This window comes from Haliotis rufescens, unplaced genomic scaffold (assembly GCF_023055435.1).
Source record: "Haliotis rufescens isolate VD_foot unplaced genomic scaffold, xgHalRufe1.0.p SCAF_33, whole genome shotgun sequence".
NCBI classification, from domain to species: domain Eukaryota; kingdom Metazoa; phylum Mollusca; class Gastropoda; order Lepetellida; family Haliotidae; genus Haliotis; species Haliotis rufescens.
The window spans coordinates 3,297,666-3,315,754 of NW_025964035.1; the positions used below are offsets into that span (position 1 = coordinate 3,297,666).

The 18,089-nt window shown below is 44.5% G+C and overlaps 1 protein-coding gene across 1 annotated transcript; it reads left to right on the top strand.

Moving 5' to 3' along the window:
* Positions 1 to 1,209: 1,209 nt before the first annotated feature.
* Positions 1,210 to 13,324, top strand: LOC124117191 (carboxypeptidase B-like). The gene is made up of 11 exons (XM_046478953.2): positions 1,210 to 1,353; positions 1,806 to 1,887; positions 2,264 to 2,397; positions 3,478 to 3,589; positions 4,353 to 4,460; positions 6,850 to 6,948; positions 7,846 to 7,956; positions 8,538 to 8,625; positions 9,477 to 9,688; positions 11,190 to 11,274; positions 12,744 to 13,324. Exons 1-11 carry the CDS (start codon positions 1,232 to 1,234, stop codon positions 12,941 to 12,943), a joined length of 1,353 nt encoding a protein of 450 aa, XP_046334909.2. The 5' UTR covers positions 1,210 to 1,231; the 3' UTR covers positions 12,944 to 13,324.
* Positions 13,325 to 18,089: the final 4,765 nt, after the last annotated feature.

Sequence of the window (18,089 nt, forward strand, 5' to 3'; positions counted from 1 at the left end):
GGTCAGGCTCGCCGACTTGGTTGATACATGGTTAAACAACAAACAAACAAAAACACGGAATAAATAAGCACAAGCTACATGTTTGTTTGTTGTTTCACGCCGCACTCAGCAAATTTTCCAGCTATATGACGGCGGTCTGTAAATAATCAAGTCTGGACCAGACAATCCAGTGCTTGACATCATGAGCATCGATCCATGCAATTGGAATCGATGACATGCATCAACCAAGTCAGCGAGCCTGACCACTCGATCCCGTTAGTCGCCTCTTACGACAAGCACAGTCGCTTTTTACGGCAAACATGGGTTGCTGAAGGCCTATTCTACCCTAGATCTTCACGGGTCCATGAGCTAATGTAACGTGGTCAGCCGTACGGGTTAATGGCACAGTAACTGGACGTGATGCTGACAACCTCACATCCCAGATGCTTGGTACCAGAAGAGAAGACCATCGTAAGGATGGAGACTGGGGATGCTGCACGTGCATTTCCACTTTCAACAATAATGCCATTTCCCGCGTAATTTAGTGAACACAGCAGGATTTTCAGTTTCACACGTTTCTGTCGTATTTCTACGATCGTCTTCCCGAGACAAGGGAGTTAACTGACTGTAAACGTACATTGTGTACGTTATTTGTACGTTAGTCCAGACAAGGATAACTCGGCAAGGGTGGAAACTGGACTTTTAATACTCAGTTAACACCCTTGCCTCGGGAAGATGTTCTACGATTGGCTTTGCATGAGTTGCAAACATTGTTTCGTGTTCGAATCCAAATTCTATTTTTTTTATCTTGGTATAGATCCTTTTTGTTTTCAGTGTATTTCGTACCCAAATATAAAATATCCGTTCGACGGGAAGTTGAAGGGCGGATCCAGCATTTGCTACAGGGAGTGGTCCAAAATATAAAGTAAAAATCTGTCTTTAATTTTATTGCCTACAACATATTACATTTGCTTTTCCAAAGAAGGGGAGCCGGACCCCTGGACACCCCCCACCCCCCTCTTGATCCGCCTTTGACCTTGTATTACGTTTACAACCTGATAAACTTGAGCTCGAAGCCCAAATACTAGTACTGAAGTGAAACTCCTTGAATGATTGACTAAATTAAACAACGGTATTTCTCTGCATGGAAGAGATTTATACACGGTATATCATACCACTTCTAACAATGGTATCATGTGACATTGTAAATCGTATTGGGGTTGCCACAAGTGGTTGTCGATACAGTGTATATATGATCGACCGCCGGACACGGCCACATTGCTGGGGGATCTCACATCGCATCGACATGAAGGTGTTGGCTCTTCTGATTGTGCTGGGCGTGTACGCTGTAGCTGCGAAACAATCGTTTCATGGGTAGGTGGATTCCGTTCGCTATTCTATCAGTGAGTGAGTGTTTTTGTTTGTTTGTTTGTTTGTTGTTTAACGCCGCACTCAGCAATATTCCAGCTTGATTATTTATAATCAAGTCTGGACCAGACAATCCAGTGACTGACTTCAAGAGCATCGATCCACGCAATTTGGATACGATGACATGCATCAACCAAGTCAGCGAGCCTGATCACCCGATCCCGTTAGTCGCTTCTTATGACAAGCATAGTCGCCTTTTACTGCAAGCATGGGTTGCTGGAGACCTATTCTACCCGGGGTTTTCACGGGTCGGGTGAGTGAGTGAGTTTAACGACGTTTTTCAACAGTTTTGGACCAGACATTCTGATTGGTACATCAGAGGTTTCAAATCCCGATAATCACTTGTTCTCTATCCTATCGGGTTGAATAATTGCTTTATTTTTTATTGAATTTTTCAGACACCGCTTAGTCTCGGTCATAGCCAAGAACAAGGAACAGCTGAATGTTCTGAACGGGATCCTGAGGACGGGAGAACCATGGGCAAGTTTGTTTGTTTGTTTGTTTGTTTGTTTGTCAAGCCTAAACTTAGGGAGTTTAAACTTTAGGGGTTTAACGCTACGCCAACCTCACATACAACAGTCACGATACTACGATATATATCTATCGCGATACCTGAGTACGATACGATATGTACCTCGATACTTGAGTCACGATACTATACGGGGTCACGGGTGGCCCAGTCGTCTAAGGCGCCGCGATTCGCTGTGCAGAGTTGCGTCCCTTGGGCAAGCCAGAAACCCGTGATTGTGGGTTCGAATCCCGGTTTGCCCCGATTAAGTTTCTAGGTTTGTCAGCACCATACCCGCACTCGTGTAGTAGTCATAGTATGTAAACTTCCGATTTTGTTTTTCTCCAGGTCGATGTGTGGAGCTTTTCTGGCATCAACCGAACCTCCGAGATCCGAGTCCCCCCTTCCAGCTATGGGTTGTTCAGCCGATTGATGCGGACAGCTAAGATACCTATTACTATCATGGAGAACGACATTGAGATGTACGTAACAAATTCAAGCTAGGAATAAGAGGCCATTAAAATGTGAACAACTATTTGGCTTCTATTGTGCCTAGGGGGTGGTCGGGTAGCCTAGTTTTTAAAGCGTTCGCTCGTCACGCCGAAGACCTGGGTTCGATCCCCGACATTGGTACAATGTGTGAAGCCCATTTCTGGTGTCCCCCGCCGTGATATTGCTGGAATATTGCTAAAAGCGGCGTAAAAATCATACTCACTCACTCTTTCATTCAATCTCGGCATTATCTAGTAGCAATGTTTTAATATAAAGTTTGACTTTCATACCACTCACAAAGTTGAATTATATTACAGGAACTGGTTGGAATGATGTTTTAGTAAATAAAATTAAAAATTAAAATCCAAATTAAAATCTTTAATACTGTGACTTTTGAAGCCTACAGTTTGTTATTTTTTAAAAGAGCTATCAATTTAGTATAATTAATACTGTCCCTTCCAGCCTTCATGGACGTCATGCATTTGCTTTGTGTGCAAATAGATATTTACAAGCCTTTGAGTAAAATAAACTGACTTGTTCGAGTTTTTCGTGATTTAATGCACCCAACTTGTTTAAATAATACTTTGATCGTGAAAATAACCGTTTCAGTCTCTTTCTCGTGTTCAAATTACACACAAAAATGGTCTCGGGCCCTGTCCAGTTCAAATGCTAAAATATAAAGTTTCGTCGAAAATCCAATATGGCCGCTAATATGGCGGTCAATGGACACCATTGGACTATAATTTGCCCTCAACATTCATTGTGTAGACACTCTGACTATTATCAAAAAGTAGTTAAAAATACATATTTCGGGTGCATGGGGACCCAATCTTCCACTCGACGACAGGTCCTCGGAATGCAGAATATTTTTTCCGCCTTTGCTTCAAAACATAAAAAGGTGGATCCCCCCAAAAATGGGGAGACCCACAACAATTATTTTTTAGAACCCATCTTGCCATGTGTCTTTTTTGAAAGCCGGACGACATTTGCTTTTCGACATTTACGAGCAAACACAGTTTTGAGAATGTCAAGGGATTTTTTTGGCACCTTATGGCAGATACACGTTTCAGGCTCCTGGAGCGCGCGCGGCAGCCGAGCCTTGGCCCCCATGAGCAGGCGTCCCCCTACATCAGCTGGTCCGGGGGTTACACCACCCACACAGCCTATAAGAGATACCAGTCGGTGAGTACCGACCCCATTGCCGATATCTACTACTTCCATGATGATGGTGCTTGCCGTACATTATCGTGTTATTATTGGCGCTCTTGAGATTTGTCACGTGTTACCTTAGATCTTCCTGCTTTTGGGTATCCGTCGATGGTCTCCTTTAAATGCCGAACCTGATACTAATGTTACATGTGGGGACTCCTCAGGCAAGTGGCATGTTTCTGTTCACACATCAGTATGGAGGTACCCGGTAGGATGAGATGGCAATGCGACTGTTTAACCTTACTGTCAACACATAACGCAGCTTGGGTTGGATGGTCCCCAGGGAGCTGAGAATGAAATTCGACTGCACACTGATGCATTGACAGGGGTTGGGAGCAAATATTAGTGGGTAGATTCGGCACATTACAAAGGTCCAGAAGTAGCAGTAGTGGTAGTAGTAGTAGTAGTTGTTGTTGTTGTTGTAGTATTATCATATTACTTTTGTCATCATCATCATCATCATCATCATCATCATCATCATCATCATCATCATCATCTTCATCATATTCATGATCATTTTAGTAGTAGTCGTAGCAGTAGTTATAATAATAGTAGTAGGAATAGTAATTACATTAATATTATTATTAGTGAGTGAGTTAACATCATCGTCGTCGTTATTGTTGTTATTATTATTGTTGTTTGTATCATCATCATCATCATCTTATTATTATTATTATTATTATTATTATCATCGTCGTCGTTGTTATTATTATTATAATTATTATTCGTGTATCAGTTTGTGGACATCATGGATGGGTTGAAGAGCAGTTTCCCTAACCTCGTCCAGGAAGTGGGCAACCTGAGTCCCCAGACCTACGAGGGGCGGAACATCGCCTACATCAAGGTAATGCCACACACACATTCTCATCAAGTAGTTTACAGACTTACAGGGTAGAATAGGTCTCCAGCAACCCATGATTGCCGTAGAGGGGCGACTATGCTTGTCGTAAGAGGCGACTAACGGGAGTCGCTGGTCGCTGATGATCATGTCAACCACTGGATTGTCTGGTCCAGGCTCGATTATTTACACTCCGCCGTCCCATGGCTGGAATATTGCTGAGTGCAGCGTTACACAACTAACACACTATTACTCATATGAGGCAAACTACTCATATCTCCAAACTACTCTAGCCTAAGGTCGATTTCACAAACGTGGCATAAAAGTAAAATTTTTTAGAAAAGTCTGTAACAGTTACTTTTGTACAGCAATTTGTTTTTTTTCTTTTGTTTCTTTCATAATTTCACACGATTTGTAACAGTTTTAAGAGAACGCTTCTAATTCACACAAAACGCTTTTATGATTGTCCTCGTTGCAGCTTAAACAAATAATGGAAAAAGAGATTCATTATGATAACCAGGACCTCGTTCCGTAAAGCGATCTTAGGGCTACGGTGATCGTAACGTCCATACTTTAACATGGCTGACGATCACCGCAGGCCTCGTTCCGTAAAGCGATCTTAGGGCTACGGTGATCGTAACGTCCATACTTTAACATGGCTGACGATCACCGCAGGCCTCGTTCCGTAAAGCGATCTTAGGGCTACGGTGATCGTAACGTCCATACTTTAACATGGCTGACGATCACCGCAGGCCTCGTTCCGTAAAGCGATCTTAGGGCTACGGTGATCGTAACGTCCATACTTTAACATGGCTGACGATCACCGCAGGCCTCGTTCCGTAAAGCGATCTTAGGGCTACGGTGATCGTAACGTCCATACTTTAACATGGCTGACGATCACCGCAGGCCTCGTTCCGTAAAGCGATCTTAGGGCTACGGTGATCGTAACGTCCATACTTTAACATGGCTGACGATCACCGCAGGCCTCGTTCCGTAAAGCGATCTTAGGGCTACGGTGATCGTAACGTCCATACTTTAACATGGCTGACGATCACCGCAGGCCTCGTTCCGTAGCGATCTTAGGGCTACGGTGATCGTAACGTCCATACTTTAACATGGCTGACGATCACCGCAGGCCTCGTTCCGTAAAGCGATCTTAGGGCTACGGTGATCGTAACGTCTATACTTTAACATGGCTGACGATTACCGCAGGCCTCGTTCCGTAAAGCGATCTTAGGGCTACGGTGATCGTAACGTCCATACTTTAACATGGCTGACGATCACCGCAGGCCTCGTTCCGTAAAGCGATCTTAGGGCTACGGTGATCGTAACGTCCATACTTTAACATGGCTGACGATCACCGCAGGCCTCGTTCCGTAGCGATCTTAGGGCTACGGTGATCGTAACGTCCATACTTTAACATGGCTGACGATCACCGCAGGCCTCGTTCCGTAGCGATCTTAGGGCTACGGTGATCGTATCGTCCATACTTTAACATGGCTGACGATCACCGCAGGCCTCGTTCCGTAGCGATCTTAGGGCTACGGTGATCGTAACGTCCATACTTTAACATGGCTGACGATCACCGCAGGCCTCGTTCCGTAGCGATCTTAGGGCTACGGTGATCGTAACGTCCATACTTTAACATGGCTGACGATCACCGCAGGCCTCGTTCCGTAGCGATCTTAGGGCTACGGTGATCGTAACGTCCATACTTTAACATGGCTGACGATCACTGCAGCTCTTCCATCGCTTTGAGTTAACAGGGCCCTGGTGGCGAAAACTCCTCGCGTTGAATGTCCCCCTCCTTCGCGACCCGTGAAGATCCGGGCCGCGTAGAATAGGCCTTCAGCAACCCATGCTTGCCGTAAAAGGTGACAATGCTTGTCGTAAAAGGCGACTAACGGGATCGGGTGGTCAGGCTCGCTGACTTGGTTGATGCATGTCATCGATCCCAATTGCGTAGATCGATGCTCATGATAACAATCACTGGATTGTCTGCTCCAGACTCGATTATTTACAGACCGCTGTCATATAGCTGGAATATTGCTGAGTGCGGCGTAAAACAACCAACCAACCAACCAACCAACCCCATCCTTCGCTCTTCGTCTTGACAGAGGGTCGGCACGGTTTTTCAAAGAGATTAAGATGTTATTAACAAATTAATATTATTATTAATATTATTGATATTGTGTATCCAGCTCGAAAATAATTGGAACCATTAGCTTGTGGGTGGAGCCGACTCAGGAGCGAGTCACCAAAGATGCAGTCATAATATTGAAGTTTCCCACGCTTTGAGAGCTTTCAAGGAACATTGATGTTCTAATTGTATCATAATGGAGCTATTCCTGTATTTACTGCAAACAAATGTCATGTTTATTCATTTTTCTTACAGTTCGGAACCGGAGGATCGAAGCCGGCTATTTTCATTGAGTCACTGATTCACGCCAGGGAGTGGATTTCAGGGGGGTCCATCATGTACTTCATGGATCGGGTGAGTAGCAGGGCGAGTGGTTAGTAGCCAAGCATAGTCAGGGTGAGTAGCTGGGCGAGTAGCTAGTAGCCACACGTAGGCAGGGTGAGTAACTAGGCGAGTAGCTAGTAGCCACACATAGTCAGGGTGAGTAGTTGGGCGAGTAGCTAGTAGCCACATAAAAACAGGGTGAGTAGCTGGGCGAGTAGCTAGTAGCCAAACATAGGCAAGGTGAGTAGCTGGGCGAGTAGCTAGTAGCCTAACGTAGGCAGGATGAGTAACTGGGCGAGTAGTCAATCATAGGCAGGATGAGTAGCTGGGCGAGTAGTAAGTAGTCACACATAGACAGGATGAGTAGCTGGCCGAGTACCTAGTTGCCACACATAGGCAGGGTAAGTAGCTGGGCGAGTGGCTAGTAGCCAAACATAGGCAGGTTGAGTAGCTGGACGAGTAGCTAGCAGCCACACATGGACAGGGTGAGTAGCTAGTAGCCACACATAGACAGGGTGAGTAGCTAGTGGCCACACATGGACAGGGTGAGTAGCTAGTAGCCACACATCGACAGGGTGAGTAGCTAGTGGCCACACATGGGCAGGGCGAGTAGCTAGCAGCCACACATGGACAGAGCGAGTAGCTAGTAGCCACACATGGATAGAGCGAGTAGCTAGTAACAACATATACGCAGGGCGAGTTGCCACGCATGAACAGGCTGATTAGTTGGGAGCCACACATTGACAGAAGCCGAGAAGTTCGAAAGATAGTTTTCGGAGCGTATTTTGATTAGAACCCCTTATAAGCGGTTCCTTGTGTGACTAAGGACGCCAACTGTGTTCAGGGAACCACAGCGTCTTTGACCTCTTTAATATTAGCCTTACTTTATGTGTCCATTACTTGCAATAGTTATATCTTACATTGCAGCTGGTGAGCAGGTACTCCCTGGATGCTGACGCCAGATACATGCTGGACAACTACGACATCTACGTCGTCCCCGTCTCCAACCCCGACGGCTACGAGTACACCCACACTAATGTAAGTACCCCCGCACCACTGTGAGAACATCCCAACCCTGTTAGCACACTCACATGTCCACATTCACGTCACTGTGAATACGACCCGGGGTAGAATAGGTCTTCAGCAACCCATGCTTGTCTCCCACCGTGAAGATCCGGCGTAGAATAGGTCTTCAGCAACTCATGCTTGTCTCCCACCGTGAAGATCCGGCGTAGAATAGGTCTTCAGCAACCCATGCTTGCTGTAAAAGGCGATTATGCTTGTCGTAAGAGGCGACTAACGGGATCGGGTGGTCAGGCTCGCTGACTTAGTATGTCATCGTATCCCAACTGCGTGGATCGATGCTCATGATGTCAATCACTGGATTGTGTGGCCCAGACTCGATTATTTACAGACCGCCGTCATATAGCTGGAATACTGCTGAGTGTGGCTAAACAACAAACAATCAAACAAACAAACAAACAAAAACTGTAAATACCCCCTTGCCCCGGCAGAGCCAAGCCTGGGGTACTAGGGACCTACTCAATATATCCTCGGGGAGTACTGACCTATTCTGACCCACACCATTAAGGATCATGGTTGAGTTATTGCGTTCACAGAACCGATTGTGGAGAAAGAACCGGTCCCAACAGCAAGGGAACTGCCGAGGGGTGGACCTCAACAGGAACTTCGAAGCATACTGGAACAGTGAGTCTTAAGCTGAGCTACTTTCATACCTCCTGTGGCCTCGTTTCCTATATTCGTATAATGCGTTTCGTAGTATCGTGTGAAGTATAAACCCAGAACACTAAACACACATGCATCTTCCCAAAGCGTACCTTGCAAAGTAAAGGTGACCCTTTTGGCTTGCCATACTTGCGCTATCAGGTAAAACAAGAATCCTTTTGCAAATAAGTTTGGAGGTGAGGTGAAATGGGGTTTAACGTCGCGTTCAAGATTATTACACTTATATAGCGACGTTGTGTGTGTGTGTGTGTGTGTGTGTGTGTGTGTGTGTGTGTGTGTGTGTGTGTGTGTGTATGTGTGTGTGTGTTTGTGTGTGGCTGCTTGTACTAGTCCGGACTGATGCCGATTGATAGGGCTAGCTCACTGAGATACCATGCCGCAGTTTAACATGAATACCCCACTCAGACACAGTATACTGACTCCGAGCCGACGTCTTTTGGTATGACGCGGCCGGGGATCGAACCGCGAACCTTCCGCTCACCAGGTAGAAGCTCTACCTCTGGACTACGGAAACCAGGAAGCGATTTAGATACAACTTTTTTGTCATCCGTACAGGTGAAAATCTTGACTGTCATTTCCAGGTGATAAACTTTTAAAATACATATACTCACAGACACAATTAAAGCAACACTGTGGGGGCAGGATTGACAAAATGTGGTTGAGCTAAATTGTGTGGCTTGGGTCGTTGTTCATGTTACTAACACCTACTCTATCATTCTGGGACTCAATCATGTCAAGATTCCTGTGATAATTGTGAAATAGAGCTGACATCCACTCACCAAAATGACGTCGTCATGTCGTTACCTTCGCAGCCGTTGGCGTCAGCAACCAGTGCAGTAGCGACATCTACTGCGGGAACTCGGTGTTTTCCGAGGCGGAGGCCCAGGCTATCAGAAACAAGGTGGCGGAGATCAACTCCGGAGGTCAAACGCTCCTCGCATACCTCGCCGTCCACTCGTACTCACAGCTGCTACTTACGCCCTACTCGTACGCCAACGTGCGCCCAGAAAACGCCGTCGAAGTGGTGAGATACATATATATACACCACTTACATTGTTATGTGGCAGTAGATATCATTGTTAGTTTCTTTGTAGTGAATGTCAGTGGCAGCAAATAATTGAAGCGTTAGTAAAATGTCGAGAGCTGCCATGGAAAGATTTTAGTGGTACTCGGCGGCAGCGAGAAATTTAAGAGTTATCCTTCTTTGTATAAACTTGAACACGACAGACCTGATCGTTCGAGAAGTTTCCGGATGGGACAGTTTCTTCTGGAAGCCGGGCTATGCCTATATATAAGAGCGACTTGAGGGCGATTCCTGGCCTTTTTACGACCTGACTTGCGTGTTATATACTTGCGGAAGGATCTGAAAGAGTCGAATTACTGTCAGCTTCCTACGCATTGACGGATTCATGAACAGTTGCAGACCAGAAGACATTTGACAGTGAAACATTTATCATGATTTTTTAAATGGTCACAATTATATTGCGATAACTGATTTAATGGATTATTTTTTCATTATTTACCTAAGTCATTCGGCACATTCTGATTGGTTTGTCGTGTTTTCGCACATAACATTTATGGATAGGGCATAGTTCAATCAAAATCGCGCAACGAAATCGAAATCCGGTTCGTAAACTGTCATGCAGGTTTCGGGGCGGTCGGGTAGCCTAGTGGTTAAAGCGTTCGCTCGTCACGCCGAAGACCTGGGTTCGATTCCCGACATGGGTACAATGTGTGAAGCCCATTTCTGGTGTCCCCCGCCGTGATATTGCTGGAATATTGCTAAAAGCGGCGTAAAACCAAACTCACTCACTCACTCATGCAGGTTTCGGTCGATTGCAGGATTTGCAAAGCATATGCATCGCCAACTCGTCGTCAACAGATATTTTCAAAATCTTTTCATGTTTTTAATCAAGGTGCTCACGTGATTTGATGCATTTCGCGATATAAAACCCGTTTTATCACAATCTAGATATTGATTATCGAGCAGATCGTCCTGACTTGGCGCCGCCATTTTGTTTGAAACAAATGCAAGTGATACGAGTGATGGAATCTGATTGGTCCATAGGAGAAGCTTAGAAGGGACATACCTGGTAATAGCCACCGGTGGCGCTACGATAGAGCCCAGTAATTCTAGCCTAGTTCGGCAAGGGTGGAGACTGGACTTTTAAAGTCAGTTAACTCTCTTGCCTCGGGAAGATGGAAACTGGACTTTCAAAGTCAGTTAACTCTCTTGCCTCGGGAAGATGGAAACTGGACTTTTAAGGTCAGTTCACTCTCTTGCCTCGGGAAGATGGAAACTGGACTTTCAAAGTCAGTTAACTCTCTTGCCTCGGGAAGATGGAAACTGGACTTTTAAGGTCAGTTCACTCTCTTGCCTCGGGAAGATGAGTAAAATCATACTTACTCACTTAAATATAGCAAGTGGAGCCGGGCAGCATATAATGGAGATACAATACTGTGGATAAACGAGGATTGTGATTTTCTGTGAAAGTGTATTATATGACCGACCACCTTGTTTCCAGGATAACGTTGCGAGGCTGATGAACGACGCCCTCAAGGCGCCCTTCGGGAGCAACTACCAGTGGGGTCACGGGCCTGACGTGCTGTGTGAGTATTGTGGTCTCGTTATAACGCCATGACCTCTTCAAATAAGGTCAAGTTTTGTTATTACGCTATCCGTGAAATTGTGTTTTATTGCAATACAGTTGTATATTGTTATTTCGTTAAAACATATCTGTTTGTGCGTGCGGGTGTCTGAGTTTGTGTGCGTGTGTGTGTGTCTGTGTTTGTGCGTTCGTGTCTGTGTGTGTTAGTTTGTGCGTGCGTGCGTGCGTGTGTCCGTGTTTGTGTGTGCGTGCGTGCGTGCGTGCGCGCGCGCGTGCGCGCGCGTGTGTGTGTGTGTGTGTGTGTGTGTGTGTGTGTGTGTGTGTGTGTGTGTGTGTGTGTGTGTGTGTGTGTGTGTGCTGAGCAGCTTATACTAGACCGGACTTTATAATGTTACCCCACTGATACACCATGCCACAGGCTACATGAATACCCCACTCAGACACAGTATTCTGACTCCGAGCCGACCAGTTCTTGTTTTAGACCCTTAACGTCGAGAGCCAGGCAGTGTAACAACAACTAACCATTTCTTAACGCGGCCGGGGATCGAACCACCGACGTCCGCTCTCCAAGCAGACGCTCAATCCTCAAATCACAATAACCGCCTCTGATTGAAAGTGAGTGGGTGTGGTTTTATGCCGCTTTTAATACCCATGTGAGGACACAGACGGCGTGACGAGCCGATGTTACACCACCTCCCCTTCTGATTGAAACAGCTGATTCAAACGGCCACACCCTACTGCGATTTGTATTGGGTGATTATTGCAACGATCACCGCTCTCCCATTTCAATGTCATTGCGGCTTGTCACGGAATAACACGAGTTATCACGAATGGGATAGGTGCTCAGGAAAATTAGGCACTCAAATATATCTTTTTTCCCAGAGGAAAAAATCAAAACTGACAGGGTGCTAATGGAGGATTTTTTATGTTATTTTTGTCTCTTAAGTAGGTTATAAATCATGAAACTAAATTTGATATTTATATACCATATAGCCTGCCTTTTGAAGTTTGAACATACGGGGCTAGGTTGCCATGGGAATCTGACACACTTAGGAATGTAATTCCGTTTACAAAATCAAATCAAAAATCAAAAACAATATTAGGAGGGTATTTTGAGGCATGGGCGAACAGTGAGAAACCAGAAATTTATTTTTAAAAGTCACAAGAAGAGAAGTATTTTCCAAAATAGATTTTTTAAACCCCCCACAAAGACCCTGAAAAAAGTATATCCGAATCGCCCCAGCAAGTCTGCAATAGTCAACAAGAATGGATGTCTCCAGTTTCAGAAGAGCTTTCCTGGGCCCACTTGCACAAAGCGATCTTAGCGCTAAGATGATCGTAACTCCCATACTTTAACACAGGCTAACTTTCCATTATCTCTTCAACACAAAAAAATACAATATTTCATTTCAGAGACTAAATGTAAGCCATTTTTTTAATGATCTGATTCTTTACTCCCCCACGTTGCAGACCCTGTGTCCGGCGCCAGCGACGACTGGGCCATGCTGGGGGGTGGGGCGAGGTATGTCTACACCTACGAACTGAGGCCCCGGTCCAGCAACCCCGGCTTCAGCCTCGGCCCCGAACACATCATCCCCAACGGCTACGAGTTCTGGCTCTCCATGGTCGCAATGGCTTGCAACATGAACGCAGGTGCGCCAAGCTGCTAAACTGCACAGATGCTGAATTGTTACCGTCATTGTTACCCGCAACTGGAAGTTTTAACCAAATAGTGTATGTAAGTGAATCCCTTTTTTTTCTTCTTTTTTTTCTTAGAAAAAAAGAAGAAATAAAGAAGAAATTTAAAAAAAAATTGAATCCCTTAATGACGTCACGTCAATATGACGTCATAATGTAAATGACATCATATGCTTATCGAAGTTCAGCTTCATGATTACAGAGGGAGAGGAATATCCGACGGTTTTGTAGAACGTTTGTGATACGAATCCTGAAGAACTGTTTCTGTGAGTGTAAATTTGAGCAACATTTCTGATTCAGTGAGGTGTAACGGATGTCTTCCTTGCTGAAATAAAAGTGTTCTTAATCGCTTACCTTAGTGTTTTGTTTATTGTATAACGCCGCAATGTTCCAGCTGTATGTAAATAATCGCGTCTGTACCAGACTACCAAGTAATTGACATCATAAACATAGATCCAGGCAATTGGGATACGATGTCATGCATCGAACAAGTCAGTGAGCCTGACCACCCGATCCTGCTAGTCGCCTCTTACGACAAGCATGGGTTGCTGAAGATTAATTTTAACCCGGATCTTCACGGGTCGCACAAGGGAAGTTAGAATGGCGAGAATCATCATCATCATCATCATCATCATAGAGTCTGGTCTCACCCAGCAATATTCCAGTAAGCGTCTCACCACGCAAAACAATGGTTGATATACCGAACAAGCCGTCGAGACACGATGACCCGCTATGAACCAAGAGACCAACCTCACCAGCCTCATCATCCGATCCGGGGCGGTCGGGTAGCCTAGTGGTTAAAGCGTTCGCTCGTCACGCCGAAGACCCGGGTTCGATTCCCGACATGGGTACAATGTGTGAAGCCCATTTCTGGTGTCCCCCGCCGCGATATTGCTGGAATATTGCTAAAAGCGGCGTAAAACCATACTCACTCACTCATCCTCCGATCCACTCAGACGCTTCTTACGTCCAGCTTATAATGCTTGGGACCAATTCTATCACGGAAGCACAATGGTTTCATTGGCAGGGTTAAATTCCTGCATTCTGATTAGCTGAATTGGTCACGTGTTATTGCATTCATTTCCCAATGAATGTGAAAAAAATTAAGCCACGCCCACCGCGGCGCACTACTTTTATTACTGCGGAATATCGGGGAATCCCAATATTACAATCGAGGGAATTCCCTTTCTGCTCACGTGTATCGTCCTGCACAGGACATTTAGCGACTTTCATGCATATTCATTGTCCAAACTACCCTTTGAAACCGAAGGCCGAGAATGAATGAAACAGCAAACGTGCAGGCTCGCTCGCCTGTTTTTTTCCCGCTCGCCCCGGTTCAACTTTCATGTCTTCGGGTTTCATTTATAACTTGCATTTCTCAACTGTGTTTTACCGTAATCAGGGAAGTAATGTTTGAATCGCGCAGTAAATGACCATGTTATTTGAAACAGCCGCCTTCTCTCGGACATATTTCTTCCGGTTCGTTACAGTCTGACTGTTGCAGTTCTTTTCGCCTCTTGCCTTAATTGACAGGTCCAATGGACATTGTTTTAATCCCACTCTCCGTTTATTGGCTACTGACTGTATAATAGGCGTGTAAAGTTATGCGCATAAATTAAACGATCACCTGATTCATGTCACGCCACTGTATGTATTCCTACACCTGGAATGTTTATCAATGTCGTAGTTTTTGTCTGTTTTGGTATATGCAACTGTTTTGGGTTAAACTATTGTAGACAAAACATGTTTTACGTTGTCGAATTTAATCATAAGCATTGACTGTATATTTTTTTCTACGCGGATTCATACAGTTTGCACATCGGTTTTTCGATTCATACCTCAATGAACCGAAAAAATATACAGTCAATGCTTATAATTAACGCTACGCGGATTCATACAGTTTGCACATCGGTTTTTCGATTCATACCTCAATGAACCGAACAAAATACACAGTCAATCCTTAACTGAAGCTGGTTAGCTGTACCTGTTACACTCAATACGGGGCGGTCGGATAGCCTAGTGGTTAAAGCGTTCGCTCGTCACGCCGAAGACCCGGGTTCGATTCCCGACATAGGTACAATGTGTGAAGCCCAATTCTGGTGTCCCTCGCCGTGATATTGCTGGAATATTGCTAAAAGCGGCGTAAAACCGTACTCACTCACTGGGTGCCGTGTCACGAAAGCCTCTTAGCGCAACGACGCAACACAACGGTTTACGATCCTCTTTAGGAACTCCTTACGACCGCTTCACGACAGCATCTTAACAGCGTCGGTCAATCGTAAACTAGGATGTCGCCTTACGACATAGTATTTCCGACATTGTATTTACGACATAGTATTTACGACATTGTATTTAACATAGCAACGGGACCCGGAAGTAAAAGGGCACCTGTCAATTTGATCGGCTGATGATCAATCGACATCGTTTTCACACCGGGACAGTTCCCGATCTTGAGATTTAACAGGTAGCATAGGCTGAAAGCGCTATACTGTTCACTTATTTGTCGTAATCAGAGATTCAGGAAGAGAGGCTCAATCTGGAAAGAGTGAGCGGGCGAGTTGGGTTTAACGCCGCTTATAACAGTATTAAAGTTATATCACGTCGTGTCAGCTTAATGTGGGAGGAAAGCCCGAAGTGATGCAGGTCTCAGACGTTTATCACTTCGGTGAAACCAACGAGCACGGGTATGGTGCTGACAAACCTAGAAACATAATAGGAGAGAACCTGGATTCGAACCCACAATCTGCACAGCGAATCGCGGCGCCTTAGACGACTGGGCCACCCGTGCGTCATATAGTTGGAATATTGCTGAGTGCGACGTTAAACAAACAAACAAACAAAGTAATTCGAAACAGAAGGCCAATTATGAGATAAACATATTTCTGAAATGTGAAGTGGGTAATTGTTGATAAGACACCACTGAATGTTTAATCAAGGATGAAATTTCAACCTAAAACATTTTAAAATAATAATAATAAGAATCTCCAGTCTACCATGACTAAAATGCGTTCTTTTAAAAACAGAGTCTCTTTCTTGTGCACGTTTTCAGTGCAGTGATGCAGTCAGTATTTTTTACCCACTAACTACCTCACATTTAGTAAAATTACCCAGTCAAATTAAAGAGTTCATCCGACCAATCAGAGCGTCGGTTACCAGATTGGGAAAGTGACAATCGGAATGTGCTCATTAATCAAGTTACCTCGGAAAAGGCTAACACGCGGTAGTCGGAGCGATAGTTACGGGGCTGTACGACTGATTCTGTCAAACTCATCGTCTATATCTCGCTTCAACGGGATAAACATTTGAAGCGGAAGAGACATTCTATAGCCCTAAATTACAGTAAACTACAGTTATAACGAACTCAAAGGGACCACTAATTGTAGTTCGTAATAACCGTAGTTCGTTATAAGCAAGCACAACATAATTACAACAAATGGCCTGGACTAAAAAATAAGTTCGTTATATCGGTCAGTTCGTTATAAGCGTGTTCGTTATAAACGTAGTTTACTGTACTGCCATACCATCTCGGCCATCTATTAGACATTACAGAGTTTTTTTGGTTCCGTTTTCAAATTTTGAATTGTAATTTTGAAAAGCGCAGTCTCGAATGGAAGTTGCCAGTTTGAAACTAGAGCCGTAAGGCTCGAGAAAGTTGCTTTCTGATTGGCTAAGGCTGTCTTCTTGTCTGTCATTTGACTGGTCGGTCAAAGTTCGCAAAAGGTCGTTCTGACGTGGCATGTAATAGCATGTCCTCAGATCATTGAGCTGTAGCGAGCACTAGGATATAAATTAAATGAGATTGATGGGGTTTTCACGAGGACGTTGACCTGATACAATCAAATAGGTCAGTCTAAGACAAAAGGATTACGTGATCCAGTGATTTATATATTTCTTCACATCTACATATATAGCGGAAAAGAGGCGCTATTCATCACTGGTCCTTTTCCGTAACCTGCGCTTTGGTGAGTGCCGGAAACATACGAATGGTCACGCTAGGACCTCGTTTCATTCGGGACAAATCAAATCGTCTTCGTGTGGGTTACGGAAAGATCCGAGTATTGACGAATGAAATTGGCAGATTTGATCAAACGTGAATAAGACGAAATATTTGTTTAGTTTGAAACAGGTTATTCCAAAAACAACAACAATATCGACAGGGTGGTGGGGACAACGTAGAAAACACTACGTCCTATAAGTTCTGTATTCCCACCACACAGATTCCACTGCAAACGCAATCAATTCATTCAGACACAATTGAAAGGGTCTTACACTCTCTTTGAACAAAACTTCCAAAGCATGTTTCCGTTTCAATGCAAAAACTTTAAAAGCATCAAAGAGCCTGTTTGAAGCGTGTATGAAGCCATCGATAAAACCGCTGCAAAAAATTTAACAAAAGACTTTGAATAAGAACTGAGATATATACTAGTCTGGTTCTCAAATAGCCCGAGTGGCTTAAGGAATTCAAGTCTCGTGGAAATCTCTCGACTTGTTGGCAGGAAGGAAAAAAATGAAGATGGCCGCTGTGTTGTTTATATTGGTGTTGGGGGTGTACACGTCGTCGGGGTTCGTGCCCCCTACATCCTTTAAAACAAACATTTTGCAGTCGACAACAGAGACGGGGACTAAGACCAGGCTGCTGGAGAACAGACAAGGTATCATTCTTTTCGCGAACACCTGGTGTCATCGTGATTTTAAGTGATCCATTCATATAATTTCATCACTTTTTTGCCTTGACGCCCAATGAGGGCTTTCCTCCCACATTAAGCTGACACGCCGTGATATAACTGGAATAATGTTTAGTTCGGCGTTAAACAACAAACAAACAAACATCATACCTTAAACTGACACTCCGTGATATAACTGGGATAATGTTGAGTTCGGCGTTAAACAAAAAAACAAAAACATCATACGTTGAACAGACACTCCGTGATATAACTGGAATAATGTTGAGTTCGGTGTTTAACAACAAACAAACATTATACGTTAAACTGACACTCCGTGATATAACTGGGATAATGTTGAGTTCGGCGTTAAACAACAAAAAACAAACATCATACGTTGAACTGACACTCCGTGATATAACTGGAATAATGTTGAGTTCGGTGTTTAACAACAAAC